Source organism: Hyperolius riggenbachi, chromosome 7 (genome assembly GCF_040937935.1).
Source record: "Hyperolius riggenbachi isolate aHypRig1 chromosome 7, aHypRig1.pri, whole genome shotgun sequence".
Taxonomy (NCBI): Eukaryota; Metazoa; Chordata; class Amphibia; order Anura; family Hyperoliidae; genus Hyperolius; species Hyperolius riggenbachi.
In genome coordinates, this window is record NC_090652.1 from 316,860,702 (window position 1) to 316,879,975 (window position 19,274).

A 19,274-nucleotide genomic window follows, 5' to 3' on the forward strand; every position below is an offset into this window, starting at 1 on the left:
GTCACAGCTACGCCTACTACGTGTTCTCTCTGCCTAAGCCCGCCCACACCCCCATCGCGGACAATAGCAGCTTGCTATTAGCATACTGGCTGTTCTGGATTGGGCAATGGTCCTGTCACTTTTATGCAAACAGGACCATTGCCCAATCCAGAACCGCCAGTATGCTAATAGCGAGCTGCTATTGGCCACGATGGTGGTGTGGGCGGGCTTAGGCAGAGAGAACACATAGTAGGCACAGCTGTGACAGGAAGCTTTGTCGGCCAATCACAGTGCTACTGCTCATCTCCTGTATGAGCGCCCGGTACTTTGAAAGGTAAATTCAGGGGAGCATAGCGTGCACAGCAAGATTATTTTAACTGGAGTTGCTGCAGCGATGTCCGCCATTTTTTCTGCCGCCCCTGGGGGACCCCCCGACAAGTGCTAATGTACCCCCAGGGGTCCACGGACCCCAGGTTGAGAACCAATGCACTACAAGATCAATAGCATGTGCGTATACCAGCGTTCACTGCAGCATTCACCCCATGTGCGTATACCAGCACTCACTGCAGCATTCACCCCATGTGCGTATACCAGCGTTCATTCCAAGATCAATAGCATGTGCGAATACCAGCGCTCACTGCAGCCCCTTGGGCTTAATTCACTAAACCGTGATTACTCAAATATCACACCTTATCAAAGATATCACACCTTATCAAAGTTAGCACGCCTTATCAGAGTAGCATAGCTAGCGCTATAAAAGTATGCCTGCTAATTGGCAATAGTACTCGTCCTGCCCTGAGCCTCTGCGGGTTCCTAGCGCTCGCTATGCTACTCTGATAAGGTGTGATATTGTTGATAAGGCGTGATATTTGAGTTATCCCAGTTTAGTGAATCAATCCCTATGTGCGTATACCAGCATTTACTACAAGTTGAACCCTATGTGCATATATAAGTGTACAATGCCTGTGAGAAGCTTGGAAACACCCTGCATTCTGACAGGCAGTGTGTGCAGTTTATCACAGCGGTAACCCATCACTGACAGGAGTCTCCTCATCTGCTTCTCAAGATCCAACGGCTGCAACTGTAACTCCAACAAATAGTCCAGCAACAAATAGCGTTGCGCTGCCTGCTCTGTGCGCCATCCGATTCCTATACACAGCCATTATATAAGGTCCAATCTGTACAAATCGGGACGGCGTGGGTGGGTGATAGTAAAGTAGTCACACATCCGATCATTCCTGAATTCACAACTCTACTACTCCGTTTACAAAGAAAAAGAGAATGTGATCATTTGCAAATCATGTAAACGCCATATTTAGGTGACAATAGTACACTTTCTAATGTTAAAACTAAGAAAATGTATTAGTTTATTTAAAAAAAAATATTATTTGGAATTGGATGCCAGAAACACATTTCAATAAAATTGGGACAGGGCAACTAAATACTTAAAAAAAAGGTGGAGGATCTCACAACTATTAGGTTATTTGGTAACGGGACAGTAACATCATTGGGTATAAAAAGAAAGTCTCAGAAAGGCGGAGTCTCTCAGGCATAAAGCTGGGGAGGAGTCCACCACTCTGTGAAATACAGCTCTGGGAAATAGTGCAGCAAAGGATTTCACCACCAAAGCACGATTTTGTTAAAAGATTCATACTGGGTACACACGTTAAGTTTTTCCGCTCGATTCTGCACTCGATTCTCTTCGCTTATTTTTCTTATCTATTTCATTCATTTCTATGAGAAATCGAGCGCAGAATCGATCGGAAGGAATATCGGACATGCCAGATATTATCTATTGGATCTATCTATCGAGCGGAAAATCGTACCGTGTGTACCCAGCATTTAGAGAACACAAATACATTTCAGGGACAAAGCCAAAAATCGAATGACTGTTATTCTAGATTGCGTCCTTAGGTGGCAGTGCATTAAAAACAGACGGGGTTCTTTGATGGAAATTACTGCACGGGTTTAGAAACACTTCCGAATATCACCGTCTGTTGCTTCATCTGCAAATGTGAGGTAAAGCTTTACCATGCAAAGAAGAATCAATCTATAAACATGATCCAGAAACACCACCGCCTCCTCTGGGCCTGACTCCGTTACCATAGACTGAGGCCAGACAGAGAACTGTCCTGTGGTCTGATGGATCCAAATGTGAAGGTGTTTTGGGGAAATCACAGAGGCCACATTCCAAAAATTTGTCTTCCACTAAAAATCCTTCAGCACATTATAAAAAAATACCACAAAGGAGACCCAGAATTTAGCATCTAAAGTTTTTCACACATCCAGAACGCGGCAACATTTCACTTTTAGAACTAGCGACCAGTTTCCTCAATTCCCAAATATCTCCCAAGTGTATATCTGGCATCAAATTCACAACAAGGTTGTGTTTTTCAAAAAACAATAATATTTCTTAGTAACATTTGGTGTCTTGTCTTTACTATTTTTGAATAAATGTAGAACATTTGTGATTTGAAATTTATCTCATTTTGTGTATTTATATTTAACACTCCATGCCATTTTGGAAATGCACTTTTCATCAAACACAAGGCTAGGCAGGAGGTGTGGCTGATTGTTGTGTGGGACGGTTGGAGTATTCCTTTAACTGGAACAGGAAGTAGGCTGGGCGTGTTAAGCTCTATCCTTCCTGTTTCAGTTGCTAGGTGGGTAATTCTTTGAGTAAGAAGTTGTCATGGAAGATGAACAGGACCCCCCAAGCCTGGACACCCCAGTGGCAGCCGCGGTCAGTGTACGGATGGTCCAGACTTCAGCAATCAGGAAATATTACATCTTTGGTTATCAAGGACAGTTTTTGGAGATTTTATGACTGTCCTGATTATTAATACTCACTTTAGCAGCAAAGACATAAAGATAAGCTAAGCATAAAATAAAGTGCTTCAGGCGAAAGGATCGCAGTATAAAGTGGCGCGTAAGTGCAAATTGTACAAGCAAAGTGCCAGGCATAGGCTCCCTGGGTTTACCCAAAATCCTCCAAGTTAATGATGCTCAGATCACAGGGTTTACCCAGAATCCTTTGTGCTAGGAATGCTGAGGTACCGGGATTCACCCAGAAGCCTTTGCATCAGTAATGCTCAGGATGGTTTTGCAGGCAGGAGATAAATTCTTGGACTGGATGGCCTTCATAGCAGATCTGATACACGGCCACAAACAGCGGGAACCTGCGGAGAGGAATGTGGCAGAGGCAGTTAGTGAAATATAAAGTGATGTCCCTATAATGCTGTGCACACATATAGATTATAGATTTCTACACAGATGTGACTCTGCATAGACTATACTTACCACACACTGCGTTCGCTTTTCTGTGTGTTTGAATTCATTATAAATGCATAGATTTTGAAACACTTGTGACTTACAAGCTGAATGCAGGCAGTTTTTTTCCCACAAACATTCCACAGTGATCACCTGACAGGACTAAATATGTCACAGCCTGTGATGAATTTCAGAATGTAAATCAGGGAGAGGGAAGATTTTACAATGGCCAAACACTGACTAAATAGTTTATAAATGAGTATTTTCACTACTACTACTGTGAAATCGTTGCGCAAACACTGACAGAACGATCGATTTCCATTCGAAATCAATCGTTCCCGTCGATCCGTTCCGTGCGGAAGATTATTCTCGATCGCCGGTGGGTCGGGAGTGCGTTGATAGCGGCGTTCGAATGCCCGACGACCGACGCAATACAGCTGCAATACATTACCTGCTCCGGCCGGCGCGTATCCCCCGTCACCGCTGCTCTGTCTCCGCACTGGGCTCCGTATCCAGCAGGCTTCACTTCTTCCTGTCCCGGCAGGAAGTTTAAACAGTAGAGGGCGCTCTACTGTTTAAACTTCCCCCAGACAGGAAGAAGTGAAGCCTGCCAGACCCGGAGACCAGCGCGGAAAAGAAGACAGCGGAGACCGGGGGAGTTGCGCCGGCGGAGCAGGTAATGTATGCGGGCGGCGGGCGGGGGCAGTGGCAGCACCACCACCACACATTGTGATCGGTTTCATGCTGAAATCGATTCACAATCTGTTTGCAGTAAAGGCAGCCATAAGATCCCTCTCTGATCAGATTCGATCAGAGAGGGATCTATCTGTTGGTCGATCTGATGGCAAATCGACCAGTGTATGGCTACCTTTAAGGCAGCCATAGATCAGAAGATTATGGGCAGATTCGACAAAGAGACAAATTTATCTCTAATTGAATGATTAGCGATACATTTGTTTTTAGTCGAAGCTGCCCATATACTGCAGGCCGATTCCTTTCCGATTTTAGCATGCATACATGTCCACAGGAAAAGAGAACCAATATAGGTCTATCAATATAATAACCCACAAATCTCACGATCATAGTGCAAAAATAAGTAGCATGATAAATGGACAAATTCCAATGATTAAATAATATTTTTGAGTCACTGGAATTTGTCTATTAATAAAATCACGTTACTTATTTTTGCACTATGATGGTGAGATTTGTGGCTTATTATATTGCTAGACCTATATTGGCTCTCTTTTCTTGTGGACATGTGATTATCTATATAGCCAAATCGGTCATTTGATCAGTTTATGTTTTCTGTGCTCATCCTAGTTTTTTACGATTTCGGCATGAAATCTACAGCGAATTGGCCGAGCCCGCTGCCGCCCCCCCCCCCCCATGAATAATTCTACCCCCCCCCCCCCAATCAATGAATAATCCCCCCCCCCCCCCCCTCCGTATTCATTACCTGTCCTGTGTCAGCCTCCGCATGGTGTCCGTCCGTCCTCCGGGTGCCTCTTCTTCTATCAGCTGCATACATGCTGGCGGCGGCGCACAGCCTGTGACATCACACACTATGCGCCAGTGGCGTGTACGGGGAAGAGCCGCCCAGAGATTTCAGAGATGGACACTATGCGGAGGCTGACAAAGGACAGGTAACGTATAAATGCACACACACGGGGAGAGGGGGGTTGTTACATTTATACATTAGTCGGGTCAGCGGTGGGGGTGCCGTCGTTTGTTCCAAAATCGGCCACCATACCACCGCACACTCGATCAACCGACTTTGGCCCGATATCTTGCATCAGGCGCGATCGATTAGCGCGATCGATTAACGCGACCACTTTCGGCTTGAAAATTGCTCGCATCTCGGTCGAGCCTGCACTTGACAGCACCATCTTTCAACCAATTCGATAATAATCATCTAATTGGTTGATTGGCCGCCAAAGCCGACAGATGTATGGGCACCTTTAGTAGTCATAAATATAAGATTGGCTATGACAGAAATCGTTAAAAACAAGCTCTACCAGCCTGGAAGTCTCCAATATCCCAGGTTTTATATAACACCTCTAGAACTCTGCCGGGTTCAGAGAACTCCTTATCACACAGCTGGCTTTTACACGAGGAAGATAAACCTCCAGACCAGTCACCTTCAAATCCATCATTTTCATATTTTCTTCATATTTCAGGGGTTAGCTAGTAGGTGGCCCGTCTTATCAAAGGTTGTTGGGCTCAGTCTGACGCCGTTCTGGGAAATTTCCAGAATGAACGGACATAAGGCGAGGAGCTTCTGCAGAACTGCGGGTGATTTTTTTTTAGATGTTTATGTAGTGCAGCGCAGCATGGGTGTGCGAATCACAAAACAACGTGTTGCCTTGGTGAGTGATACAGTTCCTGGGAGTATCTGTTCTCTCCCGTATATTCAGCTCTGTGGCTGCCATTTATTTCTGTCGGGGGGAGAATGGCTGAAAGAAGAACTGTCTGTGTTACCCCCAGCGTGTGCCTTCCATGTAGTCTGTGTTTGGAGATATAGAAGATGATTGGTTGCTGCTTGTCTACAGCTTTTCATAACACTGGAGATAAAAGGGCAGCATGGTGGCTGCACTGAGTTTGTATGTTCTTCCTGTGACTACGTGGGTTTCCTCTGAGCACCCAGGTTTCCTCCCACATCCCAATAACATGTAGATAAGCAAATTGGCTTCCCACTAAATTAAGGACAGTCAGTGACATGGCTATGGTAGGATTAGAGTGTGAGCTCCTCTGAGGACAGTCAGTGACATGACTATGTACCCTGTAATGTGCAGCAGGAGATGTCAGTGCTATATAAATACATAATAATAATATGGTAGGACATTAGACCATGACTATGGTAGGGATTAGATTGTGAGCTCCTCTGGGGACAGTCAGTGACAGGACTATGTACTCTGTAATGTGTTGCAGAAGATGTCAGTGCTATATAAATACATAATAATAATATGGTAGGACATTAGACTGTGACTATGGTAGGGATTAGAGTGTGAGCTCCTCTGAGGACAGTCAGTGACATGACTATGTACTCTGTATACTGCTGCAGAAGATGTCCGTGCTATATAAATACATAATAATAATATGGTAGGACATTAGACTATGACTATGGTAGGATTAGATTGTCAGCTCCTCTGAGGTCAGTCAGTGACATGACTATGTACTCTGTAACATGCGGCAGAAGATGTCAGTGCTATATAAATACATAATAATAATATGGTAGGACATTAGACTGTGACTATGGTAGGGATTAGAGTGTGAGCTCCTCTGAGGACAGTCAGTGACATGACTATGTACTCTGTATACTGCTGCAGAAGATGTCCGTGCTATATAAATACATAATAATAATATGGTAGGACATTAGACTATGACTATGGTAGGATTAGAGTGTGAGCTCCTCTGAGGACAGTCAGTGACATGACTATGTATTCTGTAAAGTGCTGCAGAATGTCAGTGTTATATAAATACATAATAATAATAATATGGTAGAGCATTAGACTATGACTATGGTAGGATTAGAGTGTGAGCTCCTCTGAGGACAGTCAGTGACATGACTATGTACTCTGTAACATGCGGCAGAAGATGTCAGTGCTATATAAATACATAATAATAATATGGTAGGACATTAGACAATGACTATGGTAGGATTAGAGTGTGAGCTCCTCTGAGGACAGTCAGTGACATGACTATGTACTCTGTAATGTGCTGCAGAAGATGTCAGTGCTATATAAATACTAATAATAATAACAATGATAATAATATGTTTATAATTCTGTATATTGATGATCTCTTACTTTGCAATCAAGTCCTTCTGTTTTAGGATTTTGTAGACCTCGGCTGAGGCTTGTGGGCCCTGCAGCTTCTGTCCATTCAGCAGGTCATTCTCCAAGTCCTCAATGGACTGAAAACACAGAAGCATCTCATCTTATGCACTGAGCGACCAATGAAATTAACTTACAAGCACAGCCCAGAACTGACCCCCCTCATCCAACAAGCACCGCCCAGAACTGACCCCCCTCATCCAACAAGCACAGCCCAGAACTGACCCCCCTCATCCAACAAGCACCGCCCAGAACTGACCCACCTCATCCAACAAGCACCGCCCAGAACTGACCCCCCTCATCCAACAAGCACAGCCCAGAACTGACCCCCCTCATCCAACAAGCACCGCCCAGAACTGACCCACCTCATCCAACAAGCACAGCCCAGAACAGGCCCACCTATCCAGCAAGTACAGCCCAGAACTGACCCACCTCATCCAACAAGCACAGCCCAGAACTGACCCACCTCATCCAACAAGCACAGCCCAGAACTGACCCACCTCATCCAACAAGCACAGCCCAGAACTGACCCACCTCATCCAACAAGCACCGCCCAGAACTGACCCACCTCATCCAACAAGCACCGCCCAGAACTGACCCACCTCATCCAACAAGCACCACCCAGAACAGAACTGACCCACCTCATCCAACCCAGCACAGTCCAGAACTGACCCACCTCATCCAACAAGCACAGCCCAGAACAGGCCCACTATCCAACAAGCACAGCCCAGAACTGACCCCCCTCATCCAACAAGCACAGCCCAGAACTGACTCCCCTCATCCAACAAGCACAGCCCAGAACTGACCCACCTCATCCAACAAGCACAGCCCAGAACTGACCCACCTCATCCAACAAGCACAGCCCAGAACTGACCCACCTCATCCAACAAGCACAGCCCAGAACTGACCCACCTCATCCAACAAGCACCGCCCAGAACTGACCCCCCTCATCCAACAAGCACCGCCCAGAACTGACCCACCTCATCCAACAAGCACCGCCCAGAACTGACCCCCCTCATCCAACAAGCACAGCCCAGAACTGACCCCCCTCATCCAACAAGCACCGCCCAGAACTGACCCACCTCATCCAACAAGCACAGCCCAGAACAGGCCCACCTATCCAGCAAGTACAGCCCAGAACTGACCCACCTCATCCAACAAGCACAGCCCAGAACTGACCCACCTCATCCAACAAGCACAGCCCAGAACTGACCCACCTCATCCAACAAGCACAGCCCAGAACTGACCCACCTCATCCAACAAGCACCGCCCAGAACTGACCCACCTCATCCAACAAGCACCGCCTAGAACTGACCCACCTCATCCAACAAGCACCACCCAGAACAGAACTGACCCACCTCATCCAACCCAGCACAGTCCAGAACTGACCCACCTCATCCAACAAGCACAGCCCAGAACAGGCCCACTATCCAACAAGCACAGCCCAGAACTGACCCCCCTCATCCAACAAGCACAGCCCAGAACTGACTCCCCTCATCCAACAAGCACAGCCCAGAACTGACCCACCTCATCCAACAAGCACAGCCCAGAACTGACCCACCTCATCCAACAAGCACAGCCCAGAACTGACCCACCTCATCCAACAAGCACAGCCCAGAACTGACCCGCCTCATCCAACAAGCACCGCCCAGAACTGACCCCCCTCATCCAACAAGCACAGCCCAGAACTGACCCCCCTCATCCAACAAGCACCGCCCAGAACTGACCCACCTCATCCAACAAGCACAGCCCAGAACAGGCCCACCTATCCAGCAAGTACAGCCCAGAACTGACCCACCTCATCCAACAAGCACAGCCCAGAACTGACCCACCTCATCCAACAAGCACAGCCCAGAACTGACCCACCTCATCCAACAAGCACCGCCCAGAACTGACCCACCTCATCCAACAAGCACCGCCCAGAACTGACCCACCTCATCCAACAAGCACCACCCAGAACAGAACTGACCCACCTCATCCAACCCAGCACAGTCCAGAACTGACCCACCTCATCCAACAAGCACAGCCCAGAACAGGCCCACTATCCAACAAGCACAGCCCAGAACTGACCCCCCTCATCCAACAAGCACAGCCCAGAACTGACTCCCCTCATCCAACAAGCACAGCCCAGAACTGACCCACCTCATCCAACAAGCACAGCCCAGAACTGACCCACCTCATCCAACAAGCACAGCCCAGAACTGACCCACCTCATCCAACAAGCACAGCCCAGAACTGACCCCCCTCATCCAACAAGCACAGCCCAGAACTGACCCACCTAATCCAACAAGCACAGCCCAGAACTGACTCCCCTCATCCAACAAGCACAGCCCAGAACTGACCCACCTCATCCAACAAGCACAGCCCAGAACTGACCCACCTCATCCAACAAGCACAGCCCAGAACTGACCCACCTCATCCAACAAGCACAGCCCAGAACTGACCCACCTCATCCAACAAGCACAGCCCAGAACTGACCCACCTCATCCAACAAGCACCGCCCAGAACTGACCCACCTCATCCAACAAGCACAGCCCAGAACTGACCCCCCTCATCCAACAAGCACAGCCCAGAACTGACCCACCTCATCCAACAAGCACAGCCCAGAACTGACCCACCTCATCCAACAAGCAACGCCCAGAACTGACCCACCTCATCCAACAAGCACAGCCCAGAACTGACCCACCTCATCCAACAAGCACCACCCAGAACTGACCCACCTCATCCAACAAGCACAGCCCAGAACAGGCCCACCTATCCAACAAGCACAGCCCAGAACTGACCTTCCTCATCCAACAAGCACAGCTCAGAACTGACCCACCTCATCCAACAAGCACAGCCCAGAACTGACCCACCTCATCCAACAAGCACAGCCCAGAACTGACCCACCTCATCCAACAAGCACAGCCCAGTACTGACCCACCTCATCCAACAAGCACAGCCCAGAACAGGCCCACCTATCCAACAAGCACAGCCCAGAACTGACCTTCCTCATCCAACAAGCACAGCCCAGAACTGACCCACCTCATCCAACAAGCACAGCCCAGAACTGACCCACCTCATCCAACAAGCACCGCCCAGAACTGACCCACCTCATCTAACAAGCACCACCAAGAACTGACCCACCTCATCCAACAAGCACCACCCAGAACTGACTAACCTCATCCAACAAGCACCGTCCAGAAATGACTCACCTCATCCAACCCAGCACAGTCCAGAACTGACCCACCTCATCCAACAAGCACCGCCCAGAACTGACCCACCTCATCCAACCAGCACAGCCCAGAACTGACCCCCCTCATCCAACAAGCACAGCCCAGAACTGACCCACCTCATCCAACAAGCACAGCCCAGAACAGGCCCACCTATCCAACAAGCACAGCCCAGAACTGACCTTCCTCATCCAACAAGCACAGCCCAGAACTGACCCACCTCATCCAACAAGCACAGCCCAGAACTGACCCACCTCATATAACCAGCACAGCCCAGAACAGACTCACCTCATCCAACCCAGCACAGTCCAGAAGTGACCCCTCTCCCCCCCCATCCAACAAGCACAGCCCAGAACTGACCCACCTCATCCATCCAACAAGCACAGCCCAGAACTCATCCGCTTCATCCAACAAGCACAGCCCAGAACTAGCCCACCTCATCCAACAAGCACAGCCCAGAACTGACCCACCTCATCCAACCAGCACAGCCCAGAACTGACCCCCCTCATCCAACAAGCACTGCCCAGAAATGACCCACCTCATCCAACAAACACAGCCCAGAACTGACCTCCCCTAATCCAACAAGCACCGCCCCAGAACTGACCCACCTCATCCAACAAGCACAGCCCAGAACTGACCCCCCCCCCCCCCTCATCCAACAAGCACTGCTCAGAACTGACCCACCTCATCCAACAAGCACAGCCCAGAACTGACCCCCCTCATCCAACAAGCACAGCCCAGAACTGACCCACCTCATCCAACAAGCACAGCCCAGAACTGACCCACCTCATCCAACAAGCACCGCCCAGAACTGACCCACCTCATCCAACAAGCACAGCCCAGAACTGACCCACCTCATCCAACAAGCACCACCCAGAACTGACTCACCTCATCCAACCAGCACAGCCCAGAACTGAACCCCCCTTAATCCAACAAGCACCGCCGCAGAACTGACCCACCTCATCCAACAAGCACAGCCCAGAACTGACCCCCCCTCATCCAACAAGCACAGCCCAGAACTGACCCACCTCATCCAACAAGCACCACCCAGAACTGACCCACCTCATCCAACAAGCACCGACCCCAGAACTGACCCACCTCATCCAACAAGCACAGCCCAGAACTGACCCCCCTCATCCAACAAGCACTGCCCAGAACTGACCCACCTCATCCAACAAGCACCACCCAGAACTGACCCACCTCATCCAACAAGCACCGACCCCAGAACTGACCCACCTCATCCAACAAGCACAGCCCAGAACTGACCCCCCTCATCCAACAAGCACTGCCCAGAACTGACCCACCTCATCCAGCCCAGTACAGTCCATGCCAACCCACAATCCAGAGTAGGGATTTTGGAACTCACTCTCCCAGTCCTGGCGAAGGCTTCGGCCACCTTGCGGTTTCGGCCACCATAGCAGGTGGTGATGAGGTCGGCAACCCCGCAGCTCTCCAGGAAAGTGGTGGTGGAAACGGAGCCAGTACAAAACAATCGTGCAAATGCCACCATCTCCATCAGACCGAGCCGGATGACGGCAGCTTTGGTGTTATCGCCAAAATCCAGACCGTCGCAAAATCCAGCCCCAACTGCGACTATGTTCTGCAGAAGATAATGGTAAACCAGAGGTGATGTCAGACTGGTCTGTAATATTGGAACGCATTGATTGGACCTGACATGGGCAGGAGGACTCAGGCTGTAGAGGGTGTGAAATCCCAAAGTGTAATGCTAGGAATACTCGATTCTGCAGTCGATTCTCTTATCTTCCTCTCGTTTTTTTTTATCTGTTTCCATTCACTGCTATCAGAAATCGAGCGGCGAAAGGATCGAAAGAGAAATCGGACATGTCGGAAATTATCTATCGAGCCACCTATCTGCCTCGAAAACGATCCATGTATTCCCAGCAGTCCCTGTAAAGGTGGCCATACATCTGGCAGCACAACTGACCAACCGATTCCATCATTTTAGTTTAACCAGAAAAAATCAAGTGTGTTCCAGTACGCATGATCGACAATGATTGGCCGATATCTGGTTGAATAGCGTTGATTTGTCGATCAAGCAGAATGGAAGATATTGGTCGATTATAAAGGAATTAGCTACTGTTCACATGATTTTGATCGACAAGAATCGATTTTTAGATCTAGAGCATGAAGGTGCAACATAGTTCAGATCGATTGTGAAGGAGAATCTCGCTTGGGCTATGTGAGTCAATCGACTGTCGATCAACTAGTAGTTGATTGCCCGTTTTCGTCGGTCACTTAATGGTTCGATGCAAAATCTCTACATGTATGCCTACTTTAAGTTTGCTGGACTCACAACTATTCGTGGTAGGTGATTTTATCTTTGATTATAGATGGACATCAGTGAGTTTTCTTTGTCTTAAAGGGAATCTGAAGTGATATGCAGGCTGCCATATGTACAGTGGGATGCGAAAGTTTGGGCAACCTTGTTAATCGTCATGATTTTCTATATAAATCGTTCGTTGTTACGATATATCATATAGGAGACACACACAGTGATATTTGAGAAGTGAAATGAAGTTTATTGGATTTCCAGAAAGCGCGCAATAATTGTTTAAACAAAATTAGGCAGGTGCATGAATTTGGGCACTGTCGTCATTTCATTGATTCCAAAACCTTTAGAACTAATTATTGGAATTCAAATTGGCTTGGTAAGCTCAGTGATCCCTGACCTACATACACAGTTATGAGAAAGAGTATTTAAGGGGGTCAATTGTAAGTTTCCCTCCTCTTTTAATTTTCTCTGAAGAGTAGCAACTTGGGGGTCTCAAAACAACTCTCAAATGACCTGAACACAAAGATTGTTCACCAACATGGTTTAGGAAAAGGATACAGAAAGCTGTCTCAGAGATTTCAGCTGTCTGTTTCCACAGTTAGGAACATATTGAGGAAATGAAAACCATAGGCTCAGTTCAAGTTAAGGCTCAAAGTGGCAGACCAAGAAAAATTTCGGATAGACAGAAGCGACGAATGGTGAGAACAGTCAGAGTTAACCCACAGACCAGCACCAAAGACCTACAACATCATCTTGCTGCAGATGGAGTCACTGTGCATCGTTCAGCTCACTTTACACAAGGTGATGCTGTATGCTAGAGTGATGAGGAGGAAGCCTTTTCTCTGCCCACAGCACAAACCGAACCACTTGAGGTATGCTAAAGCACATTTGGACAAGCCAGCTTAATTTTGGAATAAAGTGCTGTGGACTGATGAAACTAAAATTGAGTTATTTGGGCATAACAATGGGCGTTGTGCATGGAGGAAAAACAACACAGCATTCCAAGAAAAACACCTGCTACCTACAGTAAAACATGGTGGTGGTTCCATCATGCTGTGGGGCTGTGTGGCCAGTGCAGGGACTGGGAATCTTGTCAAAGTTGAGGGACGCATGGATTCCCCTCAGTATCAGCAGATTCTGGAGACCAATGTCCAGGAATCAGTGACAAAGCTGCAGCTGCGCTGGGGCTGGATCTTTCAACGAGACAACGACCCTAAACACTGCTCAAAATCCACTAAGGCATTCATGCAGAGGAACAAGTACAACATTCTGGAATGGCCATCTCAGTCCCCAGACCTGAATATAATTGAAAATCTGTGGTGTGAGTTAAAGAGAGCTGTTCATGCTCGGAAGCCATCAAACCTGAATGAACTAGAGATGTTATGTAAAGAGGAATGGTCCAAAATACCTTCAGCCAGGATCCAGACACTCATTGGAACCTACAGGTACATAAATTTAGACACCACAAAAAATAAATGAAATCAATACTTAGTAGATCCTCCTTTTGCAGAAATTACAGCCTCTAAGTCTGTAATTTCTGCAAAAGGATGATCTACTAAGTATTGATTTCATTTATTTTTTGTGGTGTCCAAATGTATGCACCTGCCTAATTTTGTTTAAACAATTATTGCGCACTTTCTGTAAATCCAATAAACTTCATTTCACTTCTTTAATATCACTGTGTGTGTCTCTTATATGATATAGTTAACTGACATTTTTATCGTAACCAGAGCCGGGACAAGGTCCTCCAGCACCCGAGGCTGAGACACCAAAGTGCGCCCTTCCATCCCTCCCACCCTCCCCCATCCCTCCCACCCCAGCCATCACACACTGATTGCTATTACACTAAGAGGCCCCTCCCTCCCTCCCACCCCAGCCGTCACACACTGATTGCTATTAGACTAAGAGGCCCCTCCCTCCATCCCTCCCACCCCAGCAGTCACACACTGATTGCTATTAGACTAAGTGGCCCCTCCCTCCATCCCTCCCACCCCAGCCATCACACACTGATTGCTATTACACTAAGAGGCCCCTCCCATCCCTCTCACCCCAGCCGTCACACACTGATTGCTATTAGGCTAAGAGGCTCCTCCCCTATCCCTCCCACCCCAGCTGTCACACACTGATTGCTATTAGGCTAAGAGGCTCCTCCCCTATCCCTCCCACCCCAGCTGTCACACACTGATTGCTATTAGGCTAAGAGGCTCCTCCCCTATCCCTCCCACCCCAGCTGTCACACACTGATTGCTATTACACTAAGAGGCCCCTCCCCCATCCCTCCCACCCCAGCCGTCACACACTGATTGCTATTAGGCTAAGAGGCTCCTCCCCTATCCCTCCCACCCCAGCTGTCACACACTGATTGCTATTAGGCTAAGAGGCTCCTCCCCTATCCCTCCCACCCCAGCTGTCACACACTGATTGCTATTACACTAAGAGGCCCCTCCCCCATCCCTCCCACCCCAGCCGTCACACACTGATTGCTATTAGGCTAAGAGGCCCCTCCCCCATCCCTCCCACCCCAGCCGTCACACACTGATTGCTATTAGGCTAAGAGGCTCCTCCCCTATCCCTCCCACCCCAGCCGTCACACACTGATTGCTATTAGGCTAAGAGGCCCCTCCCCCATCCCTCCCACCCCAGCCGTCACACACTGATTGCAGGGCCCCCCAACACCTTAATCTCTAGTTATCTGGCTTGCAGTCACTGCCAAGTATCCCCTTCCCTATTTCTCTCTGCTTCAAACACAATAGGGGAATGATAGCTGAGTGAGTTGTGCGCCCCCTCCTACACTGCGCCCTGAGGCTGGAGCCTCTCTTGCCTCTGCCTCGGCCCTGATCGTAACAACCAACGATTTATATAGGAAAATCATGACGATTAACAAGGTTGCCCAAACTTTCGCATCCTACTGCATAATATGAGTCTTACATTCCACTGTAAAATAAAAAGCCTGATTATTATACTTCGCGGCACCACAAGCCCCTTTGCAGTTTGGGGTAGGAGCACACTAGGCAGAATCGCATATGTGATTTCCATAGCACATAGTGGAAAACGCATACGTGATTCTGCATAGTGTGTTCCTATCTTCAATGCTGTTAAAAAATATATTTTTCATTTGAATTTGCAGCCAGCAGTGATGCTCTGCAACCATGGCAACGGTATTCTGTTTGTTGTACAATTCAACCATGGCAACGGTATTCTGTTTGTTGTACAAACAACCATGGCAACGGTATTCTGTTTGTTGTACAAACTGCCCCCCAAAAAATCATATCTTTCTGCATGACTAATGCAATGCCAGAGCAGGAGCCCTTCTTACTCTTCCTGCACCCCTGGACAAATCCAGTGATTGGCAGCAGGCCGTGACACCCCCGTGAGGCACTTCCTATTAGGAACCCTGTGGAATGGCCGCGTTGGTATAATAACATGAAAACAGATCATAGAAGGTAAAGTCATGTTTCTAAAATCACATAACATTAAATTACAAAGTGAGTTTTGTGGCACTGAATAGCGAAGGACAATGAGATTCTGATTATTGAGGCTTGCATGCAAGTACAATGCAAATTGTATGCAGATTGGAACGATTCAAATTGGCAGAAGTGTGTTTGATTCCAAGCGCGATACAATTGACCTGCATCTCTAGCACGGATATAAGTCATAGTATACATGGATGGAAGGTGGAATATTAGCTCCCCTGTCAGTATGTATTTCCCTGCTATTAGACTGTCAGCTCCTGAGGCTAGTATCTCTTCTGTGTGTTTATGATGAACACGTGGGTTTCCAGGGAGAGCTTTACCTTCAGGGCTCCGCAGATCTCCACCGTGTCGCAGTCCTCCACCACCGTAATGCGGAAGTTCTGCGTCTGCAGCAGCTCCTTGAAGATCTGTCCGTGTTGTGGGTTTTTACACCCTGCGGGAAGAAAAGGCGGAGCCTCCGTCATCCTATAATGGCTTTCACATTTTCCCAGAAACCAGAACATTTACAAATAGATATGACTGGGGCTCATTCACAAAGCTGACTTATGTTACACCTGTAAGAAGAGCTGCTGCACGACATAAACAGAGATATACACAGTTCACTAATTCTCCTAGGTGATCATTTTTCATTTTCTCTTTAAAGGGGACCTGAACTCAGAACTTCCTCTCTGCTTTAAAAGATAAGCAATAGCATAATAACCTTTAAGGAAAAATATTTATTTGTTACAGCTGATACATATCCTGCAATAAATCTTCAGTGTATCTACTTCCTGCTTTCATGGAAGCAGACATAGGATTAATATCATGCGTTAACAAAATTAGCTGCTCTACCGTGGCAGAGGAGATTCCTGAGCTGACACAGCCGAGGGATCAAATTACAATTGTGATTAGTTACAGATGAGAAGGGATTAGTCAAGCTAAACTCTCTAAATACATACAGGGTGCATTTCTCTGTTTTTCTTCCGTTCTGTGCACGTTATAATAGCTTTTCAGCATGTCATGCAGATTGGAACAATTCAAATTGGCAGAAGTGCGTTTGATTCCAAGCTTGATACAATTTGCCAATTTTACAATTGAAAAAGAACAAAAAAGTAATACAAAAAGTACTATCAAAATCATTTTGTGTATTTTCTTGCTTACTTGGGGTTTAAAGGGACTCAGAGCTGAAATATAAAAAAGGATTTATACCTACCTAGGGCTTCCTCCAGTCCTATCCGCTCCGATCGCTCCCACACCGCCATCCTGTCTTCCTGCAGCTTCAGGAACCAGGTCCCGTCACTGACGTCAGTCGCGGCCAGTCTGACGTAAGAGTAGTGCGCTGTTTGCTTATTTCTCCAGCAGCCACTGGAGAGATACGTAGAGGGCGCTTTCATATGCGTGGACTGGAGCCGACTGACGTCAGTGACGGGACCCAGTAGCGGCGATAGAGGCAGCGGAGGGCAGCAGCATGCGAGCGATCCGAGCTAATGGGGCTGGAGGAAGCCCCAGGTAGGTATAAATCCTTTTTATATTTCAGCTCTTGTACTGTTTTCACACTGCAAACTGGCAGCAGCGATGCAGTATGTTGCGCACACTTCACTGCATCGCACCGCCAGAAACAGGCCTTCAGGGAACACGGCGTTAGTACGCGGTGTTCCCTGTCTGGCCACCAGACAAGCAGGAAGTGACACGCGCTTGCAGTTACTTCCTGCCTCAGGTATGCGGAAGTGCATGGAAGTGTACAGTATTGCAAAAATACACATGCGCGCTGCAATGTCAACTTAAAAAAAAAAAAAACGCCCCCATAGACTGACGTGACCTCCGGACCGACTCAAATCACTGCAAGTCACCGCAGGAGCTGCACGGTAACATAGTTCTGTGCTAGCGTTAGATTAGGGACTTCTGGCGCAGCGTACCGCAACGTGGGGAGTATGAACGTCCCCATAGGGTTACATTAGGCTGCGGTAACAGTGTGGCAATCTGACCACCGCACCGCGCCAGTGTGAAAGGGCCCTTAGGCTACTTTCACACATCACACGTTGCATTGCATTGTGGTACGCTCCCCCGCCGCTCCCGTCACATTAGTCTCAATGAGACGCGATGGAAGTGGTCTCGATGACCCAGACTCTGCAGTGCGTTGCGGCATGGTATGAACAGTACCACACGGCAGAGGCTTTCCATTAGAGTCTATGGCACCGCAACAATCTATTTAGATTGCTACGGTGGCCATATGGCGCAAATGCAACCGGTGGAGACAGTGACATACTTCCTGTTCAGCAAGGAGCACGTCACTGTTCAGGGGCGGAGCTATGCATATTACTCTGGCAGCGCACTCTGCCACGGGTACCGGTGGAGACAGTGACATACTTCCTGTTCAGCAAGGAGCATGTCACTGTTCAGGGGCGGAGCTATGCATATTACTCTGGCAGCGCACTCTGCCACGGGTACCGGTGGAGACAGTGACATACTTCCTGTTCAGCAAGGAGCACGTCACTGTTCAGGGGCGGAGCTATGCATATTACCCTGGCAGCGCACTCTGCCACGGGTACCGGTGGAGACAGTGACATACTTCCTGTTCAGCAAGGAGCACGTCACTGTTCAGGGGCGGAGCTACGCATATTACTCTGGCAGCGCACTCTGCCACGGGTACCGGTGGAGACAGTGACATACTTCCTGTTCAGCAGGGAGCATGTCACTGTTCAGGGGCGGAGCTATGCATATTACCCTGGCAGCGCACTCTGCCACGGGTACCGGTGGAGACAGTGACATACTTCCTGTTCAGCAAGGAGCACGTCACTGTTCAGGGGCGGAGCTATGCATATTACCCTGGCAGCGCACTCTGCCACGGGTACCGGTGGAGACAGTGACATACTTCCTGTTCAGCAAGGAGCACGTCACTGTTCAGGGGCGGAGCTACGCATATTACCCTGGTAGCGCACTCTGCCACGGGTACCGGTGGAGACAGTGACATACTTCCTGTTCAGCAGGGAGCACGTCACTGTTCAGGGGCGGAGCTATGCATATTACCCTGGCAGCGCACTCTGCCACGGGTAAGGGTACACGGAGGAATGGTGTGAAGTGATTGTCCTGCCCCCGGGGACTCCTGTCGCAGGACAATCGCACCCCTACAAGTGTAAAACTAGCGTAAGGGGCATTCTATTATCACAGTGTCAAAATAGCGACTTGGTGAAAACCAAGGAGATAAATGAATGCATATGAGCCCTGAGAGATAAAT

General features: G+C 48.3%; 1 protein-coding gene across 4 annotated transcripts in view; it reads right to left on the bottom strand.

Annotated features, from left to right (window-relative positions):
* Positions 1-314: 314 nt before the first annotated feature.
* LOC137525241 (glycerol-3-phosphate dehydrogenase [NAD(+)], cytoplasmic-like) overlaps positions 315-19,274 on the bottom strand; it is a 55,840-nt gene continuing 36,880 nt past the window's right edge. For all 4 annotated transcript variants that reach the window (XM_068246245.1, XM_068246242.1, XM_068246244.1 and 1 more), the window contains exons 5-8: positions 16,381-16,493; positions 11,661-11,894; positions 7,056-7,162; positions 315-3,158 (exon numbers count right to left, since the gene is read on the bottom strand). In XM_068246245.1, the coding sequence (XP_068102346.1) occupies positions 3,062-3,158; positions 7,056-7,162; positions 11,661-11,894; positions 16,381-16,493 (551 nt within the window). In that variant the 3' untranslated portion in view covers positions 315-3,061. The remainder of the gene's footprint in view (positions 3,159-7,055; positions 7,163-11,660; positions 11,895-16,380; positions 16,494-19,274) is intronic.